At 40.8% G+C, this 27,421-nt stretch overlaps 1 protein-coding gene across 4 annotated transcripts in view; it reads right to left on the reverse strand.

The window, feature by feature from the left end:
• Positions 1-27,421, reverse strand: part of EFR3A (EFR3 homolog A) — a 104,429-nt gene that overhangs the window by 54,627 nt on the left and 22,381 nt on the right. For 3 of the 4 annotated variants that reach the window (XM_086696070.1, XM_025922760.2, XM_086696073.1), the window contains 4 exons: positions 12,363-12,439; positions 7,594-7,721; positions 5,977-6,127; positions 3,223-3,344 (listed from right to left, as the gene is read on the reverse strand). In XM_086696070.1, coding sequence (XP_086552196.1) covers positions 3,223-3,344; positions 5,977-6,127; positions 7,594-7,721; positions 12,363-12,439 — 478 coding nt within the window. Of the gene's footprint in view, positions 1-3,222; positions 3,345-5,976; positions 6,128-7,593; positions 7,722-12,292; positions 12,440-27,421 lie in introns of those variants that run through there. The other variant, XM_086696071.1, reaches the window with a different exon arrangement.

The raw sequence follows: 27,421 nt of genomic DNA on the forward strand, positions 1-27,421 counted from the left end.
CCAGGTCACGATCTCGCGGTCCGTGAGTTCGAGCCCCGCGTCAGGCTCTGGGCGGATGGCTCAGAGCCTGGAGCCTGTTTCCGATTCTGTGTCTCCCTTTCTCTCTGCCCCTCCCCCGTTCATGCTCTGTCTCTCTCTGTCCCAAAAATAAATAAACGTTGAAAAAAAAGAATGAAAGATACCGGGAAGGGGGTGACCACGCTTTACAAAGCCATGGGGATCTAACATAGGCATTCAGGAATGGCAGATGGAGAACAGGATACTGAACAGGTAAGAGAGTGAACAGGAGACATAAAGACAGATTTTGCCAGGGTGCCTGGGTGGCTCAGTCAGTTGAGCGTCCGACTTTGGCTCAGGTCATGATCTCAAGGCCTGTGAGTTCAAGCCCCGCATCGGGCTCTGTGCTGACAGCTTGGAGCCTGGAGCCTGCTTTGGATTTTGCACACTCCCCTCTCTCTGCACCTCTCCTGCTCACTCTCCGCCCCCAAAATAAATAAAACATTTTTTTTTATTAAAAAAAAAAAAAAGACAGATTTTGCCTCTCTCAAAGCTGTACCTACACATGCCACTCTCTAAAACAAAGTCTCGAGAGACTCTTACAGAGCTACGACAAGTGGGCAAGCCCAGGATTACTACCACAGTGTCTGCTTCGTGTGCCTGCTGCTACCCCCCGGCTGATGAAAAGACCGAGCAAAGGTGGGACAGAGCACAGCAACAAACAAGACGCCAGGAGGAGGGTGGGTCGGCGCCTCGTGACACAGCAAGACCCAGCAGATGGCGATGCCCTTATTCAAAGGAGGCGTGAACTACCGACGGCGTCTACGACTACACAGCTGGCCTCCAATTCGGATCTAGATCTGGCCTAACCAATATATTCCAGCCATGACCTTAAAGGAATTTTATAGGTTCCCTATCAGTAAAATAGAACTTGCCTGGGGCACAGGAATGTTATAAGGATCTAAATGAGTTAATTCACATACCGTGTTTGGCCGATAAAATGTTAAGTAAATTGGCACACCGTAGTTACCCGGTAAGCGTTAGCTGCCCCTACTACTGTTCATCATTTTGATGATGATGATGATGATTGCACCCTTAACTGAAGGTTGCTCAGGAAATTAGAGCTTACGATTATGATGTACAACTTTACAGGTGGGAACCATTTCTACAAGGCAAATATCTTAAGAAAATCATAACAGTGTTCAGCCCCATATTCTAGCCCCCCTGAATTCTATTTGATACAGTTTTGCTAAAAATAAAGGAAATTATAAGTAACTACACGAGAAGCTAAATAGGAATACTAATATACTTAAAAAAAAACCTAAAAAAGTAACAAGGACTTTTACTTGCGGCAAAAAAAAAAAAAAAAAAAAAAAAATCAAACCCTGTTTCAGGATTCAAACAGAATGTCACTGTGGAATTTCAAGTATCATATAATTCTGAAAAGACCCAGAATTAGAAAAATGTACCCCAAGGCTTTTCACTTGTATTTACAAAACTTCAAATTTCTTTTTGTAAACAGTAAAGAAAAATGTTATGTGAAAATATGTCCACAAGACAAAATCTTTCACTAGGGGGCAGTAAATACTTAAAAATAAGACACCATAAATAAATTTTTGAACTTCTTAAATGTACCCTTTCATAAATATTATGGATATCACAAACACATTTCACCTAGTTTATATGTAAAATTCACTTCAACCAAAATTTGAGAAATGTCTGTGTAGAGGTTACTAATATTTATAATACCAAACCAAAAAATTTCTGCATTATGCAAATTTACTTTATTTTAAAAGAAAACAAAATGGTCAAAATCTTGAAAAAAAGTGTCCTTTTCTTTAGCCAATCTATAACTTTTTGCCCCATTAACAAGTTAATGTCAGTCTCTGAGAACAGGGACAAATTTTATAAAACACTTTTTAAATGTCCTTCAGGTAGAAAAAAAAAAGATTTTAATCATGGTTGGAAGAAAGAGGAAATTAACAAGACGATTACAGTTATCTCTACCTTTCTAAGGCTTTACACTCGTAATAAAGGTACAGCAGCAACTCTAAATGGCCAATACTAAACTGAGGAAGAATTATACATACAGTGGGTCAGACAGCATGTTTGTATCTGATAAGAGCTATTAAATCACCTCAGCTTTCTTTCTCCAAGTTAAAATAACTTCTCACATTTGTTTTGGTTTGTGTAAACAATATAGCATGCACACTAAAAGCTAGTTCCTTATATTTTCGCACATTCCCTTATTTTAAAAGTAAAAATTACAAACGAGCTAAATCTTGACTATAAACTGCCTATAATAACTGTCTGAATTCAGGTTAGTCTGTATCAGTGTAGTATGGTAAAGCTCAAACTACTTTATGTATTTACCGAGGTCATTTTGATTGTAATTATTAACTTTAAAGCTTCTCATTTCCACATAAATATCAATCTATAGACTGTGTTTGTAGAGAAGTATTTAATTCCAGATTACTAGGAAGTATCTAGAAGAAATGTTTAAAAAATACCCAAATCGGTTGTTATGATAACTTCAGACTGACAACATTCAGTAACAGACATTCATTCATTCAATTCACTTATGTATTCATTCAAAAAGTACTTATCAAGAGCCCCTTATGTGCTCAGCACTATGCAAAGTGCTAGTGATAGAGAACAGCCCTCAAAGCAAGGACTCCGTCCTCCTGGAATTCATACTCTATGGAGGAACAGAAACCGAGATGAGAAGAAGATAAAAGAGGAACTGGGAATGGGATGGGAGGGTTGATATTTAGTAAGTAAAAGGTAAGCAGGGGAGGACTCTCCTGAGGACATGACATGTGGGCAGGAAGCTGAGCAAAGTAGGGTGGACAGCCCCATGGGTAGCCGGGGTATCATTCGAGGCAGAGACCACTTAATCCAAAGGCCCTGAAGGAGAACTGCGCCCAATGTGTTCAAGAACAGCAAAGACAGCACTGGTTGGATTAGAGCAAAAGGAACAAGAAATGATGATGGGACGGCAGGGGAGGGGGGAAAGGGCATTCCAGGTGACAGGGAAGACTGCGAAGTTTACTCTAAGTTGAGAAACCACTCTTTCCACCCAATCCTTCAAACAGCCACAGAAAGTCATATTTTAGGAAAAAAGCATGTATAGTATTTTCCCACTTCCTTTGGTAATCATTATGAAATATACAAACACAGTACTCATCAATAAACCGCTCCCTATGTCCCAGAGTAAATACATACTCTGTTCGTATTTCTGGATCACTATGACAGGAATGACACATGGCACTGAATCGAGATACAAAAAAGTCGTAACGTCGGTGATAAGATGGTGTGTCTTCTTCAATATTTGCAAATTTGACAAACTAAAAAACAAAACAACAACATAAACATGTTATCACCTTTTTGAAAGTATGGAACACATTTACTTTCATCCAATTATTTGTTATGTTAACAAGAACTATCCAAGTAAGTAGCAAATGAAATATATAAAATATCACAAGTGCCACATACATACAAAAGGAATTTTTTTTAACTTTATTATTTATCTTGAAAGAGAGAGCGCGCAGGAAGGGCAGAAAGAGAGGAAAAGAGACAGAATACCAAATAGGCTCTGTATGGACAGCACAGAGCCAGACCCAGGGCTCAATCTCACCAACTGCAACATCATGACCTGAGATCATAACCTGAGCCGAAATAGAGAGTCGAATGCCTAACCAACTGAGCCACCAAGGCGCCTCTATTCTGGCTCAGGTCATGATCTCGCAGTTTGTGAGTTTGAGCCCTGTGTCGGGCTCTGTGCTGACAGCTCAGAGTCTGGAGCCTGCTTCGGATTCGGTGTCTCTCTGCCCCTCCCCTGCTTGTGCTCTGTCTCTCTCTCCAGAATAAATAAACATTAGAAACAGAAAATTAAAAATTAAATTCAATTAAAAATTAAAAGTTCCTTTTGGAGGCGCTGCGGTGGCTCAGCCAGTTAAGTGTCCAATTCTTGGTTTCAGCTCAGGTCATGATCTTGCAATTCGTGGGTTCGAGTCTCACATCAGGCTCTACACTCACAGCACAGAGCCTGCTTGGGAATCTTTCTCAGCCTCTCTCTGTCCCTCCCCTGCTCGTGTTCTCTCTCTCTCAAAAATAAAAAAATAAAAAAAAATTTTAAAAAAAGGAAATTTTTAATAAACTTTAGAAAATCAGGAATATAGCATTATAAGTATTAAATTTAACTTTTTAATCCAGATTGAGTGAGTGAGCCCACTCTCTGAGAGAAGGAAAGGTCTTCCTCTAAAGCTCTTCTACATTTTCTAGACACAGACAGTGCTTCAATGATAACCTCAGTTGGGCCTAACCAAACCTGCAGAAAATTTTACTCCTTAATCATGGACACCAAGTCTTCCTTGACAGTTGTGACATAACACCTGCATGAGTAATACTTATACCAATTGGATGAATCAAGGAAAGGGAACCTAAACTGAAAGAAATGTACACTCAATAGAGAAGAAAAGTACTGAGATGGTAAAATTTATTCTACCTCCTTTCTAGATATGAAAAAAAAAAAATCTATGTATTTGGGAAGTTTTAAATATCCTACATGTTCACAGACCTGGCCCTAAGGTTCCTTATTGTGTACTTTGTTTTTTCATTAACTTTCCAGTCACTCAGTGATGTGTTACTTCTGGGTACTAGACCGCCTAAAGCAACACTGTGACTTTACTTACAAATTTAAATATATACGAACACCTGCCAGGATACAGACTGATGGCTCGAAAGGCTGTCACCAAAAGAATTATTCAACCAGATTTACCAACACTTTCCTGAAAACTAAACTGAAATAAGAATAGAACAGATGTGAGAAAATGAAATGATACCAAGGCATTTCTAAACTAATTCTGCCGGAGCTAAGTCACCAGTCTTAAATGCTAATTTTATGATTCATATTATCTAGAAAAGGGCCACAAATACTACTCCTCGTTGCGATTAAACAGACATTCATTACCTACTCTGTGCCAGGGACTGTGCTAGGTGGTTCACACAAGTTCCCGTTCAATCATTCAAACAGCCCCATAAGAAGATATGCTTCTCCCCATCTTACAGACAGCAACACTGAAATTCAAGAGGTGAAATCATTTGTCCACACTGACATTAAGTGGTGACGCGGGCATTGGTGGGTAGGGGTCGGACTCCAATTTTCAAGATTCTCACACTACACACTGGCTGCGTGATGTTCCAGAAAAGATTAAACTGAGTATTTATATTTTTCATAAAAATAAACCTTAAATTATATCAGGAAATGTTAAAAAAAAAATCTAAGTGGGAAAAAAAAACACAACGTCTATCTATAACATGTTCCCCACTTTCTAATACATATTTTAAAAAAAGAAAAAGACTGAAGGATTACTTCCGGAAACTGGAATTACAAACGTCTTGTTTACTCTTTCATATTTTCTTAATTTTCCACATTTGCTACGATAAGCGTATTACTTTAAATAAATCAGAAATTTTTTAAATGACCATTCAAAAGCTGAATGTTCTGGAAAATTTTTAGAAGGAGAAACTTTATTCTCTTTCCATTTATTGAAAGTCACAAGTCATCGTACAGACCAAGCGGTCATTGACATAAGCAGCTCCTGCTGCCTTCGAGTATAAGGAACTTTTACGACTTTATGGCCAAAAGATTTCCCAATGCTCTTTATGATCAGGTGGTAGTGCAGGTTTCACCAGGAGCGACAAAAAAGATAGAGACGGTGCTATTTCTTTTCTTTTTTTCTTTTTTTTAAGATTTTATTCTTTAAAAGTCTCCATACCCTACCTGGGGCTCCAACACACACGTCGAGATGGAGAGTCACATGCTCCGCCCACTGGGCAGTGTGCTAATCCTCCACATCTGTGCTGTCTGTCCCACCGCCCTGACCAGAGCAGGTGTCTTTACCAGGCAAAAACATTCTAAGAGACCAATTCTCGAGATGCTTATTAATCTGAAAGTTAGAGAATAGTTTTACTCACAGAATTTGTTCCAAGCACTTGCAGCTTTGGTTCCCCGGATTCTAGCAGCTTTGCTACCATATGCAGAAAGCTTTCTACAAATGGCTTGATGCTTTGAGAATGGCAAGCCATAAGAAGTTGGTCCAAGGCTTCCATAGCAATTAAAACATACCTAAATAGAAGAGAACAATAATGTCAGAGCATTTCTAGCTCTCCAAATTCTCCTAGGTGCTCTTTACTGGAATAATTAAATGTAAATGCGCAGGACAGAGAAAGGCAAATTTAGTAGTTTCTAAGTGAAAACTTACTTCTCACAAGTACTAACGATCTTAGATTATACAATAACCCTCATGCTGAAGTATACAAAATGGTACCATTTTCCCTCCTCTCCAAACTCTTCCAGAGCTTCAACATTAGCTTTGTGTACATTTTTCTTTGTAAACATGGACATCTACCATTTTCCAGACTTCTAACCATATTATCTCTGTATCTAACCCAAAACAGTTACTATATGCAATGTGCCTAAAATTTCCAATATAATCTACTTGTATTTGTAAATGTAAGTGTACAAAAACATTACCAGCAACAACAGAATATCATCAGTAAACAGCTCATAAATTCGACCCTATAATTCATCAGATTTTAAAGCTCATACCACAAATGAAAATTGACTTTAGATACCTTTGCTTCAATAATTATAGAACTTTTTGTATCAAGACTCACTATAGTGTTCTAAGCAGTTAATAATTTGGAAGCAGAGAAAACCAGTATCACTTGAAGAATGGAGTTCTCTAGAAAACTAGGATCATAAAATGAATATGGAAAACTATTTATAATCCAAACTATCCAAGTTAGTACTATTCATCCACAGAGAATAGACTAAGAAGGCAGACCTTTATTTATAGGTAGGGATACAGTCAGCACAGTTTCAAATCAGCATGCTTACATACTCTGGACCTTTAATATCTAAGCCTAATGTAGTTCTCGTTCATTATCTCTTTTATTATTCCACTGATAGATAAAAATCGGTTGGTTAACAGAGTCTTTCTGTTTGTTTCAAATTTAGAGACTGATTTTTAAATTATAATATCGCATTAATACACTAAGAGTCAATTTCTACTATTTCCATTAGAGAAATATTAAAATATCAAAAACTAATGGATGTTAAAGCTAAAGGCCACTCCATTAACTTACATGAGTCTATTCTTAAAACATGACCATCAGGGGGCGCCTGGGTGGCTCAGACGGTTAAGCGGCCGACTTCGGCTCAGGTTATGACCTCGTGGTCTGTGAGTTCGAGCCCCGCATGGGGCTTTGTGCTGACAGCTTGCAGCCTGGAGCCTGCTTCTGATTCTGTGTCTCCCTCTCTCTCTCTCTCCCCCACTCACACTGTCTCTCTCAAAAATAAATAGACATAAAAAAAAAAAAAAAACAACAACAAAAAAACCCATGACCATCAGGAAAGTAATAAAAGCTGCAAGCATCTGTATGGTATGACATATTTCCCTGTAAAATATTACAAAGTTTTATCCTCCACAGAGCATCTCTGTGTGACTAGATGACAAAACCATTCATAGCATGATTTAGCCTAGGAAGCATTTTCAGAGATACAGTATTAGCAGCGATTAGTTTTCTTACCCAGAACGATGTCTGACAACATCCCTGCTCAACCTTTCTGCTAAGTAAGAACCAATTCGATCCAACTTCTCTGGAGCAGATACTGCATAAAATGTCAATTTCTCCATGTCTGCTTTAACGAGGCCATCCTAAAAGTTAAGAAGAAGAACGAGGTAAGTAGGCTGTCCACATCTTCATAGATACTTTTTTTATTTCCAAGCGTTGCTTGCTTCACATGCCCCCTTCTGGATTTGTGATTAAATCCATCCTTTAGGCTGAAACTTTCTGGCAATAATCTCCTTTTATGGCATTCTGGATACAGAATTTTCAGAAAGTTAAACAAATGCCCCATTTAGGCAGAACATTTAAATATACCTTCATAAGTGATGAATTACTGTAACACCTTCCTAAATAGAGACTGCTCAACTAACTGCAATATGCAGGGAATGAGATGTATTTTAAAATGTGGAAAGATTTCAAACAAATTTGTTTCGATTTTAAAATTTTACAGTTACGTTAAGTCGATTTTACTCCTTTACATAGACGACAGTGAACACGTTGTTAAAATGATTCAAAGTTGCTGATATCATTACAAAGACTTAATTAATAAATGAGAATGTATTAAGGACTGCGTGTGTCTCTGCTCATCCAACATACTAAAAAAAACAAGAGTCCCCTGGTGTGGGATCAGCAAACTTTCGTTTGTCTCTGCCCTCTACAGGGAGACCCAGGCCACAGGTCCGATGGTTCTCCCCACCCTTAGACAACAAATCAATTCTCAGCCTAAACTTCTTGGTCATATATAGCCCAAGAAACTAAGGGTTCCTTAGGATTGTCAGAGGAGGTGGAAAGGAAGACAGAAAAATTATGCTAGGGGCGCCTGGCTGGCTCAGTCAGAAGAGCATGCGACTCTTGATCCCAGAGTCATGAGTTCATGCCCCACATGGGGTATAGAGGTCACTTAAAAAAAAAAAGAATTATGTTAAATGGTGAATCTACAACTGAAAATTTTATAAATCTGCGCTTTCTACCGGCCCCTCCATATTCTCTGGCTTTTTGCCTTACTACTGCTCCATCACCAGTGGAGTCAATCCCTCCTATTTTTACCTACTTGGTTGTCCTCAAACTTGCTCCTACGGCCACCTCTCTTCCCTCTCTGACATCAAATGAGCTCCTCTCCTCCTTCTCAGAAGATGGAAGCCACTGGAGTAGAATTTACTGGCAACCCTCCACCCCCATTTTCTCAGTGCCCTCCAGACCAGTGGTTCTCAACCAGGGAGACTGCACCCCGTGGGGCAATGTCTGGAGACATTTTGGGTTGTCACAGCTGGGCAGGGGGTGTACCAGCATTTCGGGTAGAGGCCAGGGATGCTAACAAACATCCCACAATGCACAGGATAGCCCAAAAGCAAAGAACTAACTAGATCAGAAGGTCAATAGAACCTGAATTAAGAAACCCTACCCCATGCAAAACAAGACCCCTATTTTCAAAGGACTCATCTTAGAGAAACGTTTGCTTATGCTCTTTCTGTCTGCCTCATACGGCCCAGGATTTGACTCCATCGGTTAGCCTCTCTCTTTCCTGGGTTTTTGTTGTTGTGGTGGTTTTAAAAAAATTTTTTAATGGTTATTTGAGAGGGGGGGGGAGAGATCGAGAGAGATCACCAGCGGGGGAGGGGCAGAAAGAAAGGGAGACGGAGAATCCCAAACAGGCTCCGTGCTATCAGCACAAAGCCGACAGGCTTGAACTCACCAACCATGAGATCATGACCTGAGCTGAAGTCAGATGCTCAACAGACTAAGCCACCTAGGTGGCCCCTCCTGGTTTTTTGACCTCTCCTTCTGTATTGGTTCCTCCACATCATCAGCTAAATATGACTGCCTCTCATCCATTTTTTTTTAATCCCTCACTGATTTTATTGAGGAATAATTTATACACAATACTCTACACCCAAGGGGCACGTGGGTAGCTCAGTCAGTTAAGTGGCCGACTCCTGGTTTTGGCTCAGGTCATGATCTCACGTTTGTGGGATCAAGCCCCCCATCAAGCTCTGCCTGGGATTCTCTCTTCCTCTCTCTGTCCCTCCCTGGTGCACTCTCTCTCTCTTGCTCTTTCATTCTCTCTCTCAAAATAAATAAACATTAACGTTTTTTAAAATAAGATAAAAAATAAACTACACCCAAGTATATAATTTGAACTATGAGAGTTGTAGATCTATGAAACCACCAGTAAAAAAAAAAAAAAAAAAAAAAAGACACAAAACATTTCTATCATTTGCAGAAGATTCGTCATGTCCTCCTCCCTCTCCAGGCTACCACTGCTCCGCCTTTTAGCATTATAAAAAGCAGTCTGACTGGTCTGTGGACTCCTGTCACTCAACTCACCTCTGCCTAAGGATGCTTCTCTGACTCACGGGGATGACTCACTCCTACTCATCCTGCAGGTCTCAAAGTCCTCCCAAAAGCCTTCGGGGCGCCCTCCCACCCCCCTCCCAAGCCTGGCTGAGAGGCCCCTCCTGCACGTTCCTTCAGCTCAGCGCGCTCAGCGCTGTGTTCCGTCACGCTGTTTTTCACTCATGAAGCAGATACTAATCAAGCACTAACCATGTGCCAGGCACTGTCATGGGCACTAGGGAAGAAAGGGTGAGCCAAGAATTCTATTAACTCATTCAATATCCATGAGATCCTTATAAAATCGGTACTATTTATAATTTCCATTTCAGGATGAGAAACTGAGGCACCTGCCCAAGATCACATGGCTAATAATGATAAGAAACGGTTTGGTTATTTGTCCCCCTCACTAGATTGCTCTTTGAAGGCAGGGACTGTAACCTGTAGACCCCTGCACTCTGGGCACCTACTGCCTGATCTGTTTTAGACACACGAGATCTTTTTTTGTTGTTGCATAAATTAATAATAACAAATAAGGTCAACTGGTTATGACTGCCACATGTATGCAAGGTTCATGTAAATTTTTTTAAGTCTCCATTTAAACCAATCTTATTTAATACTTGCCAACCAATCAATCTGTCAACAGCTGGCAAAAATACTCTTTATATAACCATTCTCTACCTGTCATCACTAATCTAATCCACCTATCAGCACTCCCGTGATCAAAAGTCCCTCACTGCCTATGAGGAGTTAAAGCAGACAAAGTAGAAGCCCGGTCTGTCATTCACATTCCTCTATAATCGGGCCTCCACCTTATCTTTAGTAACCACATGTCCCAGACTCCTCGAGGAAATGACTTGAATATTCGGTCTATTGAATGACGTGTCTGGAATTTCAGATCAGAAATCATGGTCAGCACGATTACCACCCATTACCCTCTGCAATGAGGCTATTTAAACCTTCACTTCAAGGGTCTTCACCTCAAACGTACCCCTTGCTTTCTCCTGCACCCCTCTGTCTTTTCTCTCCAGGCCCCTCACTTGCAACAAAGAGACTAATCTCACTTCTCCAGATGGCGTACATCCTTCAAAGCTCAGCAAATCTCATTTCCTCTGAGAATGCTTCCCAGAGACTGCCATCCCACAGCAAAACCTCTGCTTTGAAGGCAAAAACTTTACCACCTGTTCTACTTAACATTTTGCTTACTAATTTATGCACTTTGATTTAATATTTAGTACGCTCTTGCTTTATGTCAGTCAATGGGTGGAAAGTTATGTAAGGCACGTACCGCATCATATCTTAGGGCTTTTACCTGTCACAAATTATCCAGGATATCTGGCAGTCAATAGTATGTAATTGATTAACCTCTTCTAAATGGCTGAATGTTTAAATCGGATTTCATTAAAATGAGATATCTCATATACCATGAAATATATAAATTACTGTTAAGATCACCAAAGGTTTCTGTAATTAGCTACATTTTAATTTTTTTAAAGATGTTTTTTTAAATTTTTAAGTGATCTCTGTACCTAACATGGGACTCGACCTAGAACCCCAAGATCAAGAGTCACACGCTCTCCCAACTGAGCCAGCCACGCACTCTGACTACATTTTAAAGCAAATTTGGGAAATCAAACCCATGTAACATTCTTCTGTTCATATCCATTTAACCTTGGACTAAAGGTAACTTAGAAAATTCAGGACGGTGTCAAACAAAATCATTCAAATATAGTTGCTTTGAAAACTGCAATCTTCCATAATAAAGTTTAACGGTTATAAAAAATTTTAAAGCATATAAGTAAAAAGAGAACAAACTCTGCCTGGAACATGCTTCCTTTACTTCTCAATTCTCTTCTGAAAACTGAATGGCCAACCCATTTATTCTTTGGATCTTAGTGCAGATTTTATTTCCTGAAGGCCTCTGTTCTCCAAGCCCACGTTAGGTATCATTCCGACCTGCTCCAGGAGCACGGCGTGCTTCATCATAACATTCTTTCACACAGCACTGTAATTGCCAATTTCCTTGTCTGTGAGCTTGGCGAGAGCAGAAAACCTGGTATGTGTTCACAGCTGTATTCTTAGCATTTCGTACAAATAATCCGGCACCAGCTCATAAATTTTTGTCAAGTGTTACTTAAATATAGGAACTATCTAGACAAGAGGACGCCATCTGTCCGTCATGCCAAATTTAGACTGATCTACGAAAAGGATCAGTGAAAATTAGACAAGCCAGCACGGGTCATTTTGAAGTAGAAAAAGAGAAATATAAAAATAGCAGTGTACAGGATGAAATTTAGGAGTAAAAGTAGAGAAATGAAATTAGGGAAACCTTAGGGAGGTCAGCAGGGGGGAAGGATGGGTCAGCAAAGAGAAGGATCAGTAGATGTAGATCAAATTACTTTTGGATCCTCAGGGAATATGTTGTCCACCAGGCGTTTGTAGCGAGGACGCAAAGCAGAACAGCAGCAACACACTCCTGTTCAAAACAGTAAAAACACAAAGTACCGAGATTACTCATATTGTAAACGGACCTAGAAATTCAGGCTTCTGAATATTAATGAGTTATTTAAAATAAAACCTTCAAACTGGCACTGATAATAATAAAAAAAAGGCATGTGAATTCAATTACTGATTAAGAAATAAAAAGTTAAATCTCCTCTCCCCTCCCCAAAGACACCACATCAGAATGAATATATTAATGAATCATTCCAAAGTTCCATTTCAAATCATTTGGGGGGCAAGTGTGCGCTTGTACACACACATACACAAAACTTACCAAATTCACCCTTTAAGCAAACATATAATCCACACCCCCATTACCCCTTTCTAATCTCATCTCCCACTACTCTCTGCATTGCACACCCCACTCTCCCACTGCCTGGCCCAATCCACCTACAGCACCTGTCACAGGGGTCTTGAAAGACGGTCTGCTCCTAGTGGCTGGCAAAAACACTCAGTATGTGTTATCTACACAAGGCATCATATGAGGAACTACATTAGTGAGGGAAAAAAACCTCAAAGGGAAGTCCAGGAATTTCAAAAATGCTCCAAGCCTGCTCTATTATAGTTTCAGGTGTTGGTATCTTGGAAAGAGCAATGGATCGGGATCCAGAATATCTGGGTACATTCCAAGTCTTACACTTCAGTGCCTACATGGCCTTGGGTAAAGCATATTAGCTATCTGGAAAGAACCATGTAACTGAGAGGGATCAGTTTTCTTGTCCTGAAAGCTAGTAACAGGAATGTTGGTCTGGAGGCACTATAAAATTATTCCCATGATTTATGAAACTAGGGTATGTGTGTCTCTGTTTATGTGTACATTTGTATGTATTTACAAACCAAAATATAGTATGCAAGACTGCTTGAGCTAGAAGTTAAAAGAACTAGATATAAGCAGACTTTTACGACTATCTCATAGAGTAAGATTATGCAAGAGACAACTTCTCCAGATCTCACTTTGCTCATGAAGTATGTACCATTCATGCATGCAGTCATATACTAAATGTCAACGGAGTACCCAACACTGGCCAAAACAAGTAAGACTGAGTACAGATTTGCAGCAGAGCAGAGTCAATAAAGCACTGATAAAAACAAGACTGACTTAAGCTCTGCACAGCATCTTTAGTGATCACAGAGTACTGTGCATACATTACGTAACACTTCCAGCAAATTAGTGAGGCATTATTACCATTACTTTACAGGAGTGGGATGTACAGCACAACTGACCAAGTAACTTACTCAACAGCAGTGGCTAAGTGAGCATCCCATGTCTAACTCCGTAACCCCATGTTCTTCCCACAACACCACAGATACCCGTGGTCAAATCAGTCAACACCCAAATATTTTATTTGTACCTACTATCTGCCTAAGACCATACCAGATGCCACACATACAAGAAAGTATAAAAGAGAAAAGATCCCTGCTCTTGAGTTTATAAACTTACTTAAAAAATAGTTTATTAATTTCACCAATATATACTCGGCACTATGTGCTGATAATGTAAAAATGCTATTGTTCAGAATGTTTTCTACTTCAACAGAAGAAAAAAAATTCTAAAGAGTCCGAATTTTTCAATTAACTAACACCAAAACACCTGAACTCTTTTTAGAATCCTAAAGCAAAAAACACTGGTCCTATTATTAGAGGAAAAGAAGTGGGGAGGGGAGGGAGGTAAGAGCCAAGTAAGCAAAAGTTCTACTTCTGCCCGCGACAATATAAAAATATTTCAGATAAATATTAACACACTGAAGAATTAAAATCAAATATGTATCGAGTGCTTATTATACAGAGCACCGAGCTAGGGAATGCAATGATGACAAACGCCTGTGACCTGGTAAGAAGATCAAGATGAGCGCTCTGCTAACACTTTCGCGAGGCCAAAAATAGCACACTCCAGCTGCTACGGTGGCAAAGAGACTGGCAGCGGACTGAAAAGCAAGTCTTACTGCTTCAAGGTCCCCATCAAAATGGTATGTTGTTACTTTCGATAAGAAAAGACTCTCAATACCATTAGGTTTCACTTACACTGACACTTTTGGATAGTACACATTGCTTTTACAGAGGCTTTAGAAAAAATTTGAACTTGGAATACACACAAAATCCAGTTCCTACTTTCAGGAAGCTCAGGTCCACTGCAAGAAACGGGAGTAAAAAGGAAAATGCCAAACAGGCCAGATGGTGTTAAAGGGAATGGGCTTTGCAGTCAGACAGGCCCAAGGTGACCTCAGGGTCTCTTCCTGTCTAGCTGGGTGGGCATGTTACTTTTTCTTACTATGCCTATGTTTCTTCATCAGTTTAATGGTGTAATAAATGCCTTCTTCGTACTTACTGGTAAAATTAAAAAATGAAAGTTTTAATATATACCAAGCATTCAATAATATATACCAAGCATTCAATAATATATATCAAGCATTCAATAAGAGGTAGCAATATTATATATATTCAAGCAATATAATTATATTCAAGCATATAATATATATGAATATATATATGAATATAATTATATTCAAGCAATATAATATATATCAAGCATTCAATAAAAGGTAGATATTATTAGTAACGCAATAAGAGAAGTACTACAATGGGTAAGCAGAAGGTGCCCGAGGGCCCTAGAGATAATCTTAAAGACAGTATGAAAACCTTTGCTTGTAAACCAATCGTTCAAAAATCACACCAAACGGGCGCCTGGGTGGCTCAGTGCATTAAGCGTCCAACTCTGGATTTTGGCTCAGGTCATGATCTCCCAGTTCGTGAGATCAAGCCCTGCTTGGGATTCTCTGCCTCTCTCGCTCTCTCTCTCAAAATAAATAAACTTTAAAAAAATCTTGGGGCGTCTGAGTGGCTCTGTTAGTTAAGCATCTGACTTTGGCTCAACTCATGATCTCTCAGTTTGTGAGTTCAAGCCCTGTGTCGGGCTTTGTGCTGACAGCTTGGAGCCTGGAGCCTGCTTCAGGTTCTCTGTCTCCCTCTCGCTCTGTCCCTCCCGTGCTCGCTCTCTCTCTCTCTCAAAAATAAAATAAACATTAAAAAAAATTGGGGTGGGGCGCCTGGGTGGCTCAGTCAGTTAAGCGTCGGACTTTGGCTCGGGTCATAGTCTCATGGTTCATGGGTTCCAGCCCTGCATCGGGCTCTGTGCTGACAACGTGGAGCCTGGAGCCTGTTCAGATTCTGTCTGTCTGTCTGTCTGTCTCTCTCTCTGCCCCTCCTCCACTAGTGCTCTGTCTCTGTCTTTCAAAAATTGTTAAAAAAATTTTTTTTAATTAAAAAAAATCTCAACAAATTCTGCATATGGTTCACAATAAGCTTTCATAACAGTATCAGTACCAGTTCGGCGGGGGGGGGGGGGGGGGGGGCGGAGGCAGTAAAATGTCATTTTCTGAACATGACGTGTGCAGCGTTATACAAAGTATTTTACAACATTCCTCACTTACTCCTACACCCACTTGCTGAAGTGGTTACAGTCTCCCTTGGATAAATGAGGATACAGGCTCAGGGAGGCCATCTGTCCAACAGCACCCTGCTGGTAAGGAATGCAGCGGAGCCGAGATTCCAGCCCAGATCTGATGGCTCCAAAGGGTAACAGCCACACCAGAATCAAGTACTAGACAGTTTCTATACCAAACCACGACCGTGACTGCAGGAATGAGTGTGACCAGGAATGAGCAGCCATGCAGGGAAAGAAAGGATCACAATGAGTTTCTCCAGAAGACCCAAAATGACCCAAAACCAATTTCTTGACTACTTACTTACTATTAATGAAAAACTACCAACTATAGAGACGACATATGAAACCAGGCTTCAAACTTTCAATGTACTCATATTTCTATAGAACATGCTGAAGAGAATATAATGTCAAAATGACTGTGGCAACAGTAATCACAAAAGAAGTAACGTGAACTACTTTAAGGAAGAGAACACTGTACTTGTAAACATCACAAGAAGCAAAGTAAACTGAAATCATTGACCTACTCAGCCACAGAAACGGGGATGACTCCCTCGCCGAAGTCAATTCGTAGGGCTTTTCGAATTCAGCTGCAGGTACCTGAACGTAGTTTTTCATGTCGTAAGAGACTACTTTCTAGTCGATCTTTGTGCTTCTGGATCCTTACACCACTGTTCAGGACGTGCCTAGTTCACGTCACTTGCAATTAATTAGCAGAGGGCACTAATGCACTGTGACTTATCTTACTGGCTGCTGACATCAAGTGTAAAGCTATCAAGAACTTGATAATATCCATATCAAATTCTGCTGCCAAGACCAAAGAGTTTAAACAAGATACTACAAAAGAACGTGTGGCTAGTTCAATGAAAGCAGGTTTTGAGAGTTTAAGAAGTAAAAAAATAAAGCTACTTACACGCTTTTTTCCCTTAAAGCGTTCCTTCAGTCTCTCTCCATCCTCGCTTCTAATCCCTTCCAATAAACTCGTCTGAACCCCAGACCACCCTATTTTTAACCCCTTCCCAACGTTCTCTTTCCAAAGGACTAAGCGTATCACAGAATGCCTCAAGCAGTTGGCAAATCTGAGCCTTCAACAGGATTCTCCCTTTATATTTAATTCCAGTACAAAAGGAGAACGGAGTCCACTACTCTCCTGGAGCAGAAGGAATTCAGAACTTTACTTATGATACGCTAGTACAAACAGCACGTCTCAAGTGAGAGAATTATGGGAAAATGGAACATGGGTGCAGCTGGAAACAGAAAAACTGACCCCAAAGAAGTGCCAAGCTGCATGAGTATACAGGCAGGCTCATGGGGCTCCACGATTAATGGGCTGAGTACTAGCTCTCAGGGTTAGGGGTACTATAATAATACACATAAGCAGTGCCTGCAACATAGAAGCCACGTAAAAACATGGAATATATTTTTTAGCAAATTCTGCATACTCCTAAATTAACCGTTTCTTCTTTAAAGGCACCCCAAGATAATTTCTCCTCCTTAACTCCCTACTAACATCATTCTCCTGCGGATTCACCGATGTCCCCTGGCCCTCATCTCAGGCAGGAGTGAGGTGCATTGACCTCTGGCAGCCTCCTTCTTCTGTGTTAGAATTTGATGGTGAGGTGTTAGAATTAATTTCCAACCCATCCTTACCACAGAGGCATTCAGGGAAGGACCTGAGTAGCTAGTTGAACAGAAAACCTCACAGCTGAACTAAAAATAGGTCGAATCAGGCACACGAGCACACAAAGGTGCTGGGAGAATTCTGCTTAATGGGACAGTCTTCCAAGCGGCTGGCCCACCAGTGAGTACTTTGTGACAACATTTGCTTGCTATGTGGGTGTGAGTTTGGGGGTGGGGGAGTGTGACCTTGGGATCATGACCTGAGCCGAAATCAAGAGTCTGACGCTCCACTGACTGAGCTACCCAGGTGCCCCAAGACTCCTCTTAAAATAAGCTACTTTGGGGCGCCTGGGTGGCGCAGTCGGTTAAGCGTCCGACTTCAGCCAGGTCACGATCTCGCGGTACGTGAGTGCGAGCCCCGCGTCAGGCTCTGGGCTGATGGCTCAGAGCCTGGAGCCTGCTCTAGATTCTGTGTCTCCCTCTCTCTCTGCCCCTCCCCTGTTCACGCTCCGTCTCTCTCTGTCCCAAAAATAAATAAACGTTGAAAAAATAAATAAATAAAATAAAATAAAATAAGCTACTTATTTCAATAAACTATATTATCCAATGATAAGTTAAATCTAACTAGAAATATTAATGTCTCCATTATTAAACCATTAATGTCTCTATTATTAAACACCAACACAGCACTGGGTACCTGAGATAAATTTATCCTCTAAAACAAAAGTAAGTTACTACTAACACTGATACTGGAGTTGAAGAATGCTTAGACCCTATTATGAGAACCAACTGTATGACTTTAAATTAGGTTTCTTTTATATCTACAGAAGCAGAATATAATAGTATCTGCATCTTCTACACAGCAATTACATTATCTCAATTCTTACAAGTAATACACTGGGAATTCAATGCCATATTTAAGGCTTACTAAATTTCATACTTTTAAATGGGAACAGCTATGATTACAGGATTTTGATTCTTTGTGCCTTCAATGTATATTTCTACAACTGCAGTAATTTACATATTTACCTACATGTCGGCCTTTACCACCAGAACAGGAGTCCCTCCAACAGAAAGTCCATACATCTTACTCACTGTTGTGCATGTCTGGCATATAGCAGATATTTATTTTATTTTTTTTTTAATTTTTTTTAACGTTTTTATTTATTTTTGAGACAGGGAGAGACAGAGCATGAACAGGGGAGGGTCAGAGAGAGGGAGACACAGAATCCGAAGCAGGCTCCAGGCTCCGAGCTGTCAGCACAGAGCCCGACGCGGGGCTCGAACTCACGGACCGTGAGATCATGACCTGAGCCGAAGTCGGACGCTCAACCGACTGAGCCACCCAGGCACCCCAGCAGATATTTATTAAAACATTCCTTCACTAAATGAATAAGGACCCAGAGTTCACGGATAGATAAAACAAATTTAGTATCTGCTCACATATGTGCTGAAAGAATCAAAATTATTATCAAGAAAGTATACTGTCCACCACAGAACGCTCCAACACACAGAGGCCAATGTCAACTGAATCATTTTAAACACTTCATGCATTATTTTTAGTCCTACAGGAGGCCATCCATAATCAAGGTGAAAAGGGACAGACTGTTTTTCTATTAGAAGATTCTAAAAATCTCTCACTTCAATAACTGTAGCTCTATGTATCCAGAATCCTTTAAGGGTCAGCAGCATCACATAAAATTTTCTCCAAGGTTAAAATTCAAATTCAAATTATGTATTCAGTTAGTGTCAGAACAAGATGTTTGCTTCATACAATTAAAAGGACTCAATATTACAGTCCCACTCATACATACCTGTCCCAAGTACCAAAAAGTTGATATAGAAATATACATATGCACATACATGTACATGCTATATATAAAGCCTACAACATGGATGTTATTATGCCTGTACTTCAACGTGTACACAGTCACTGTGTGAAGAACTACATGGGATGAAAAATGTAACTATCGGGGCACCTGAATGGCTCAGTCGGTTGAGCGTCCGACTTCGGCTCAGGTCATGATCTCACGTTCCGTGAGTTTGAGCCCCGCGTCGGGCTCTGTGCTGACAGCTCAGAGCCTGGAGCCTGCTTTGGATTCTACGTCTCCCTCTCTCTCTGTCCCTCCCCCATTCATGCTGTCTCTCTCTGCCTCAAAAATAAACATTAAAAAAAAAAAAAAGAAAAGAAAAAAGAAAAATGTAACTACTTAAGAAGACAAAGGCAAGATTTGGACAACATTAAAGGATAAGGACAAGGGATCTCCAGTGTGTAAGGGTCACCCACAGAGGTTCAGAAAGCAGTAGGAGCTCACTTGAAGAGGCTTTATGCAGGACACGGACTTCAGCCGAGAGCTGCCACGCTGAACCAATGCACTCAATTATAAGGATAAACTGGGGACAGTGAAGGACAATTACAGTCCAGTGGAACAATGCAAGAGTTCACTACGGAGCATGACACATGGGAAAACCAAAATGCATCTTCTAATGGCCCACAGCTTTTAGAAAGGAAGGAATGTGGGAGGCGGCACAAAGGAAGCATCAGAAGGGTTTGGTGACTAATTAGACACGGGGTCAAAGAAACGGGAACAAAATGGTCTTATCGTCAGGAAAGTGTTCCTTTTAAGAGGATTTTAATCCATTAGAGGAATATTTTATTACACAACTCTTTCCACTTGTAATTCTATACCTTCTCTCCTTTCATTCTCCATTTCACTACCTGTCCTTTATCCCCAGGCACAGAACCCTCGTGGAAAAGAGGACAACAAAGGCAATACTGGGACTAATGGCCCAATTAGACACTCTCTCTCTCCATTACATTGCAATACTTGGTCTACAACAAGCGTCACACAGACACATCTCTGACATACTTTCAAAACTACATGGAGACACCCACTGTCCACAGGAAAAAACAGCTTTTCTCTGAGTCAAATGACCAGTCTACACTTAACATGTTTCCCCCCAGTGTCACAATTTCTAAAGAAAAAATATGTATTAAACATTCTCCTACTTAGTCAATTTATGGACTTATACTTACATTTAACTTTACAGTATAGTACACTATCATACTTAATTCGAAACGTATTCCTCAGCAGTTACCCAAAACAGAAGCAATAAAATATAGAATAATCCTGGCTTTTAGAAAATGCAATCCTCCAAGATTCCATTTGAAAACCTCCTGGAATTAACATACAGAAAAAAATTACCACAAATATTAAAATCAGAAAATGTAATTGTCTCTTCATTTCACCGGACGTTGGCTTCCACAACGATAAGGATCCAACGGATGACACTGAAACCAGAGCTGCCGCCAGGTAAGAAAAGCACTCACGCCTGTCTCCACCACAGTCAGGACGTAGCATGTGGTCCATCCCTACTTCTAAGACCACATCCCTGGACCCTGCACCTGACCACAGGCCTTCCTCAAACATGCGCAGGTGGCAGTCTTGGAAGGGGAGCACAGCACTCCTGTGTCCCAACATCCAGAGGTAAGTAATGAGATGAGGCAGAATTGAAAACTGAAATGGTATGGGATTCCCTTATTTGATATATAAAATATTAGGGCACCTGAGGTGGCTCAGTAGATTGAGTGACTGACACTTGATTTCGGCTCAGGTCGTGATCCCAGAGTCGTGGGACAGAGCCCCACCATCAGTCTCCACACTGAGCGTGAAGCCTGCTTAAGATTTTCTCTCCCTCTCCCCCTCTCTCCCTGTCTCGGGGTGCCTGGGTGACTCAGTCGGTTGCTTAACCCTCTGACTCTTGACTTTGGCTCAGGTCATAATCTCATGGTTGGTGAGATTGAGCCCTGCATTGGCCTCTGTGCTGACAATGCAGAGCCTGCTTGGGATTCTCTCTCTCTCTCTCTCTCTCCCTCTGCCCCGCTCCTGCTCAGGAGCACTCACTCTCTCTCAAAATTAATTAAAAAAAAAAAAAATTAATTAAAAAAAAGATTCTCGGGGCGCCTGGGTGGCTCAGTCGGTTGAGCGTCCGACTTCAGCTCAGGTCACGATCTCACGGTTCGTGAGTTCGAGCCCGCGTCAGGCTCTGGGCTGATGGCTCAGAGCCTGGAGCCTGCTTCCGATTCTGTGTCTCCCCCTCTCTCTGCCCCTCCCCCATTCATGCTCTGTCTCTGTCTCAAAAATAAACATTAAAAAAAAAATTTTTTTTTAAATACAAAATAAGGGAAAAGTAGCAACAATCCAGCCAAGGAAGATAAAGATAAAAGAAAAAAAGAAACAGAAAACTAGTAAAAAAAAAAAAAAAAATTGAGTATACCTAGCTTTAATTTTTCTAGTATATGATAATTAATTACAACCTTAATATCTCAATTGTCAGTTGCAATAATTTTTGTATAAAGCTCATTAACTGATAAATTTCCTGGACATTTATAATTAAATGTTTTATAAAATGCCTACCACAGTCAACGTTCTAATAAGCTAGGCATTGTGAGATGTGTTAACTCACAAAATTGGCTAACATCAAGAATTTTAAATAAATGCAAGATTATAAGGAATTGTTACAAAAACAAGAATTCTTTTACTAAAAACGAAAGACAGATGCACACAAAATCCTAAGGACGGCAACAGACTGAATTCACCTTCAGTCTCTGGGGAGGATTACGTATACCCAGTTATGCTGCCTTTTCCACCATATGCGTAACACTATCACACCAGAAAACAACTACCACTGTCCTCAACTCCCCTAACAAAGTCAACACTCACAAGTCGTCTACTGTGTCAGTGTGTTTATTCTCTTCATAAGCTCACCTCACAAGAAATCCTAGGAGAGCAAACTAGGTTCCCACAGTACAATCAATGCTTTTCTTAGGGTGCTTTACAAGCCAGCTGAAGAAAAACCTCCGGGAGCACTGTTTTTCACTGAATACTCTCTGACCCCACCCAGGACTTCTGAGTCAATCTCTAAGGATGAGACACCAGAATTCCTATTTTTTTTAATGTTTATTTATTAAGAGAGACAGAGAGCATGCGCACAGGGGGAGGGGCAGAGAGGGAGATTCTCAAAGGGCACACACACGCGCTCTCTCTCAAAATAAACACTAAATAAAAGAAAAGAAAGAGAAAGAATGTCTTATTTTACTGGGGAGTCGGACGAAGGAACTAGGCACGCCCTAAACATAACCCCAAACCGCATTCTTAGCGCCACTTACACAGTGAGCGCTCCACATCTTATTTGTTGAATGAATGAACAAATGTACTCTTGAGGGTCTCTCTCCAGACTGCATTCTGCAAGCCACTCTTCCTGCTTCTATGTGATATTTGGTATCACACAGAAGTGTATTTGGGTCGGAAACCTGTTTCCACATGGCCACATGGGGTCACCAACAAGCTGGAGTCAGGATGCCCTCCCTGAAGAAGGCTCAGTATGCCTTCTCTGCCCACCTGGGATTGCCCCTTGGACACACCGTGAAAAAGTCCAGATTCGGAGGGCAAGTGACAAACAAGCCTGACGACAGACAAAAGTCAAGTCACATCCTCTGACCCAGCTTTACTAGTAACAGAGCTAATATACTGACTTGCATTAGACTGAGTTTTAGATTTCTCTCAGTTGGTTCCCAACTCAGAGGGGGACAAAGGTGCCATTGCAACCCTCTTAAAATCACAACAAATACATATGCCTCAGAAATGTATCTGATTGGGAAAAGCTTGTATACTCGATCCCATGTATTCTTTTAGCAAGCTTATAATGAGGCCTACCACGCCCCAGGCACCAGGCTGAATGCAGCGCACACAAACCCAGGCCACAGTCCCTGGCCTTCAGCAGCTCATGCTCTAGTCGTCAAAGACCATCACAGAGAGAACTGTTACTTTGTGTAATGACTGCTATGGCACACCAGGGTGCTATGGGAGGACAGCGGTGCAACATCTAATCTTCCCGCAAGAAGTAACGACTGAGTCTTGAAGAAACACTAGGAATTAGTCAAAGAGGGGAGGATGATCATTCCAGGTGGACGGAGCCGCACATGTGAAAGCTCTGAGGTTTAAACAAGAGTGTGGTTTGAATTTGCAAACACACAAAGTTCCGCAACCTCAGAGAGAAGGCTAGACAAACCTATGAAGCCAACTTGGAAACCAACTGAACGTAGAGGGTAAGAAGGAGGAGTCAAAATAACAAGGAGATAGGACAGTTTGGACACACGACTGGATGGTGGTGTCACTGACCAACAAGGAACAGAGGAAGATACATCCTGGGGTGGGAGGAGGGTTTCAAAAAGGAGAGAAAGAATTTTATTTTGCACACGAGTCCAACTCTTGATTTCAGCTCAGGTCATGCTCTCACAGTATGTGGGTTCAAGCCCCACGTCGGGCTCTGTGGGATTCTCTCTCTCTCTCCCTCTTTCTGCCTCTCCCCAGCTCACAGTGCTGTCTCTTTGAAAATAAATAAATAACCTGGGATGCCTGGGTGGCTCAGTTGGTTAAGCGGCTGACTTCGGCTCTGGTCACGATCTCACAGTTCGTGGGTCTGAGTCCCACATCGGGCTCTGTGCTGACAGAGCCAACTTCAATAATGAGTGACAAAATAGAGTGAGAGGGGCGCCTGGGTGGCTCAGTCGGTTGAGCGTCTGACTTCCGCTCCGGTCATGATCTCTCAGTCTGTGAGTTTGAGTCCCACATTGGGCTCTGTGCTGACAGCTCAGAGCCTGGAGCCTGCTTCAGATTCTGTGTCTTCCTCTCTCTCTATCTGCCCCTCCCCCGCTCACGCTCTCTCTTTCAAAATTAAATAGACATTAAATTTTTTTTTTTAAATAACAAATAAACTTAAAAACATGCAATAGCAAAGCAGCTAGCTGGGAGTCACCAAAGGAAAACAGGAGGGAGTTTGGGAGAACGCTGGTAAGGCAAACGTGTAAGGGATGATCAGCAGAGGAGGAAGTGATAGAGAAGACAACGAAGTAACGGAAAGAAAACTATGAAAGAACAGTGTTAGAAAAACAAAGAAGTTTTCCAAATCTTGTACCTTCTACAAAAGTACCAATGACGTAAATAAAGGACACAAGAACTTCAAACAACACTCTATAAGATCATTTTTAAAAACAAAAAAATCTCAGATTTAATGGTAATGTGAAATTAAAATTTCGTGATAGATTAAACATTTTGACCAAACACAAATGACACCAGTGGCGAGTACGAATATCCAGACTACAAATCACTGTCCAGGACACTTGACACTTGAGGTAGGAGAGAGACTGATCACATGGTTCACGGTTGTAAACTTACTAAAATAGGAAGATTGTGCTGTTTAGTAAGATTGTAATCTTACTAAAAAAAACAGATAATATAAAATATCTCTCATAAACATCTAGTTAATACTTCAACAGTTTCAATTCATTTTCAGTAACATACAAATCTTTTACCTAAAATGTAGAAATGGATTATGTTCTGACATTTCGAGTAAATAATGAAGGATAAAATAATTGACTAGAGGGGCGCCTGGGTGGCTCAGTCGGTTAAGCGTCCCACTTTGGCTCAGGTCATGATCTCACGGCTCCCGAGTTCGAGGCCCGCGTCGGGCTCTGTGCTGACAGCTCGGAGCCTGGAGCCTGCTTCAGAGTCTGTGTCTCCCTCTCTCTGCCTCTCCCCCACTGGTGCACTTGCTCTCTGTCTCTGTCTCTCTCTCTCAAAAATAAACATTAAAAAACTTTAAAAAATGAAAATAAAAATTGACTAGAATGAGACAACTGTAAAACAGAAGTGCTACTAAAATAATGATCAGAAGGAAATTTACCATGTCTGCAGAATCCCTACCCTTCATTTAGCACTTGGTGTTGAACATATGATAAAAGCAGGCCGTTCTTCTAATAAGGTCAAGAATTAGGCACTCATCCTATTCTAACAAGAGATACAGTTTAACAGAAGGGCCACATTTGAGGAGTTCTTCCAGGACAGACATGCAAAGAATATTTTAACTATTTCAAATGACTAGCCAACCAACCAAATTAGGTTTATGAAGTATCTTCTGCTTGCAAGGTGCCAGAAATGCAAGAAGCGTGTATTCAAGTTCTTAATCTAGAAAGGTAAAATTCAAAAGACTCTAGTTGTCACACTATTTTTCATCATCAAAGACAATTTTAAGACTGTGGTTACAGAACTATTGTCAGAATGTTCAGGAAATGATGATGAACAGGAAGTTCTAAAAGGCTGGGAACTGACAAGGCTTTCACAGCTTTGTAATTTCACATCCGTATCTGTTCCCGCACTTACTTCCATGTACTGGCAGTAGTTTGGTTTCCGAAGACTGGGGGTTATATCTTACTCATCTACCTAACAGTGCTCACTTTTTTTTTTATTGAAATAACGAACACATGAAAATTCAATTTCCGATAGAGATCAAAAAGTACAGATCAATAAATAACAACCACTAACACATACAGAATAATTTAACTGAAGATTTGTGAGTTCTTTTCGTTTTTAAGTTTTTATTTATTTTGAGAGAGCATGCTTGCAGGAGCAGGGAGAGACAGAGAGAGAGAGGGAGAGAGAGAGACTCTCAAGCAGGCTCCTGCTGTGAGCTCAGAGCCTCAAGTGGGGTTCAATCTCACAAAGCATGAGATCTTGACCTGAGCTGAAACCAGGAGTCAGACACGTAACCAACTGAGCCACCCAGGCACCCCCTGTGAGTTCTTAATAAACCTATTCTGGCTCCTAAGACTATGTCTCACCAAAAGCCATTTTATTTTGTATATGAGCATATGTAAGATCCACCTTATGACCAAGTAACATCATACGGATTTTGATGCCCATATTTGCTTCTGTGTCTAAAGCCTTACAGGCACCAAGTAACTGTCTATGGTAAGAATAGTAAAGTTTAAATGTAATTTTTAGTATGTGGCATCATGTGTATGGCATGATACTTCATTTTGCCTAACTCTGGCACAATAAAGCTTTAAGGTTTTGATTCCATGATCATACAAAAAAATAAGGTACAAACACATTTTTCCTTTCTTAAATTTCATCGCTGTCAATGTGACTGTCTTTAAAATGTGGTACCATAACATTAAAAAAAACTGTATCGCAGTCTGTTGATCTTAATGATATATACATATATATGTACATACATACATGTATATATGTATATATGTATATATCAACAGGCTTATAAGGAAGTTAAGTAAACTTGAAATCACAGAAGGGATAAATAATAACCTTTTAAAATCAATATAATAGGTGTGCCTGGGTGGCTCAGTCGGTTAAGCGTCTGACTCTTGGTTTCAGCTCAGGTCATGATCTCAACGTTTGTTAAGTTTGAGCCCCGCATCGGGCTGTATGCAGACAGCCTGGGGCCTGCTTTAGATTCTGTGTCTCCCTCTCTCTCTGCCCTTCCTCCACTCATGCTCTGTCTCTCTCTCTCTCTCTAAACTAAACATTAAAAAAATTTTTTTAATAAATAAAATCAACATAATACATTCTGAGACTCTGTGACTGAAACACTGTAATCTGTGATCAACAAACTAAGCCTCTGAAACAGCCATCAGAACTGCGGGCGCCTGGCTGGCTCAGTCGGTGGAGCATGTGACTCTTCATCTCCAGGTCGTGAATTCAAGCCCCATGTAGGGTGTAGAGATCGGCCCCACGGTGAGTGTACAGGTTACTTAAACATAAAACCTTAAAATAAACAAGAGCTAATATTTTTGTTTGAGACAGCAGAGGTGCGTGAATAAGCGTGGCAGGGGGCAGTACAGGGAGAGGGGGGGGAGAGAATCTTAAGCAGCCTCCATGCCCACCACAGGGCACAACACGGGGTTCAATCTCAGGACATCTCAGCATCATGAGATCACGACCTGAGCCGAAATCAGGAGTTGGACGCTTAACCGACTGAGCCGCCCAGGTGCTCCGAAAAAGAACTAATATTGAGCTAATGTTCCATTCTGTACATTTC

Source organism: Puma concolor, chromosome F2 (assembly GCF_028749965.1).
Source record: "Puma concolor isolate L17-30 chromosome F2, mPumCon1.1.hap2, whole genome shotgun sequence".
In the NCBI taxonomy this organism is placed as follows: domain Eukaryota; kingdom Metazoa; phylum Chordata; class Mammalia; order Carnivora; family Felidae; genus Puma; species Puma concolor.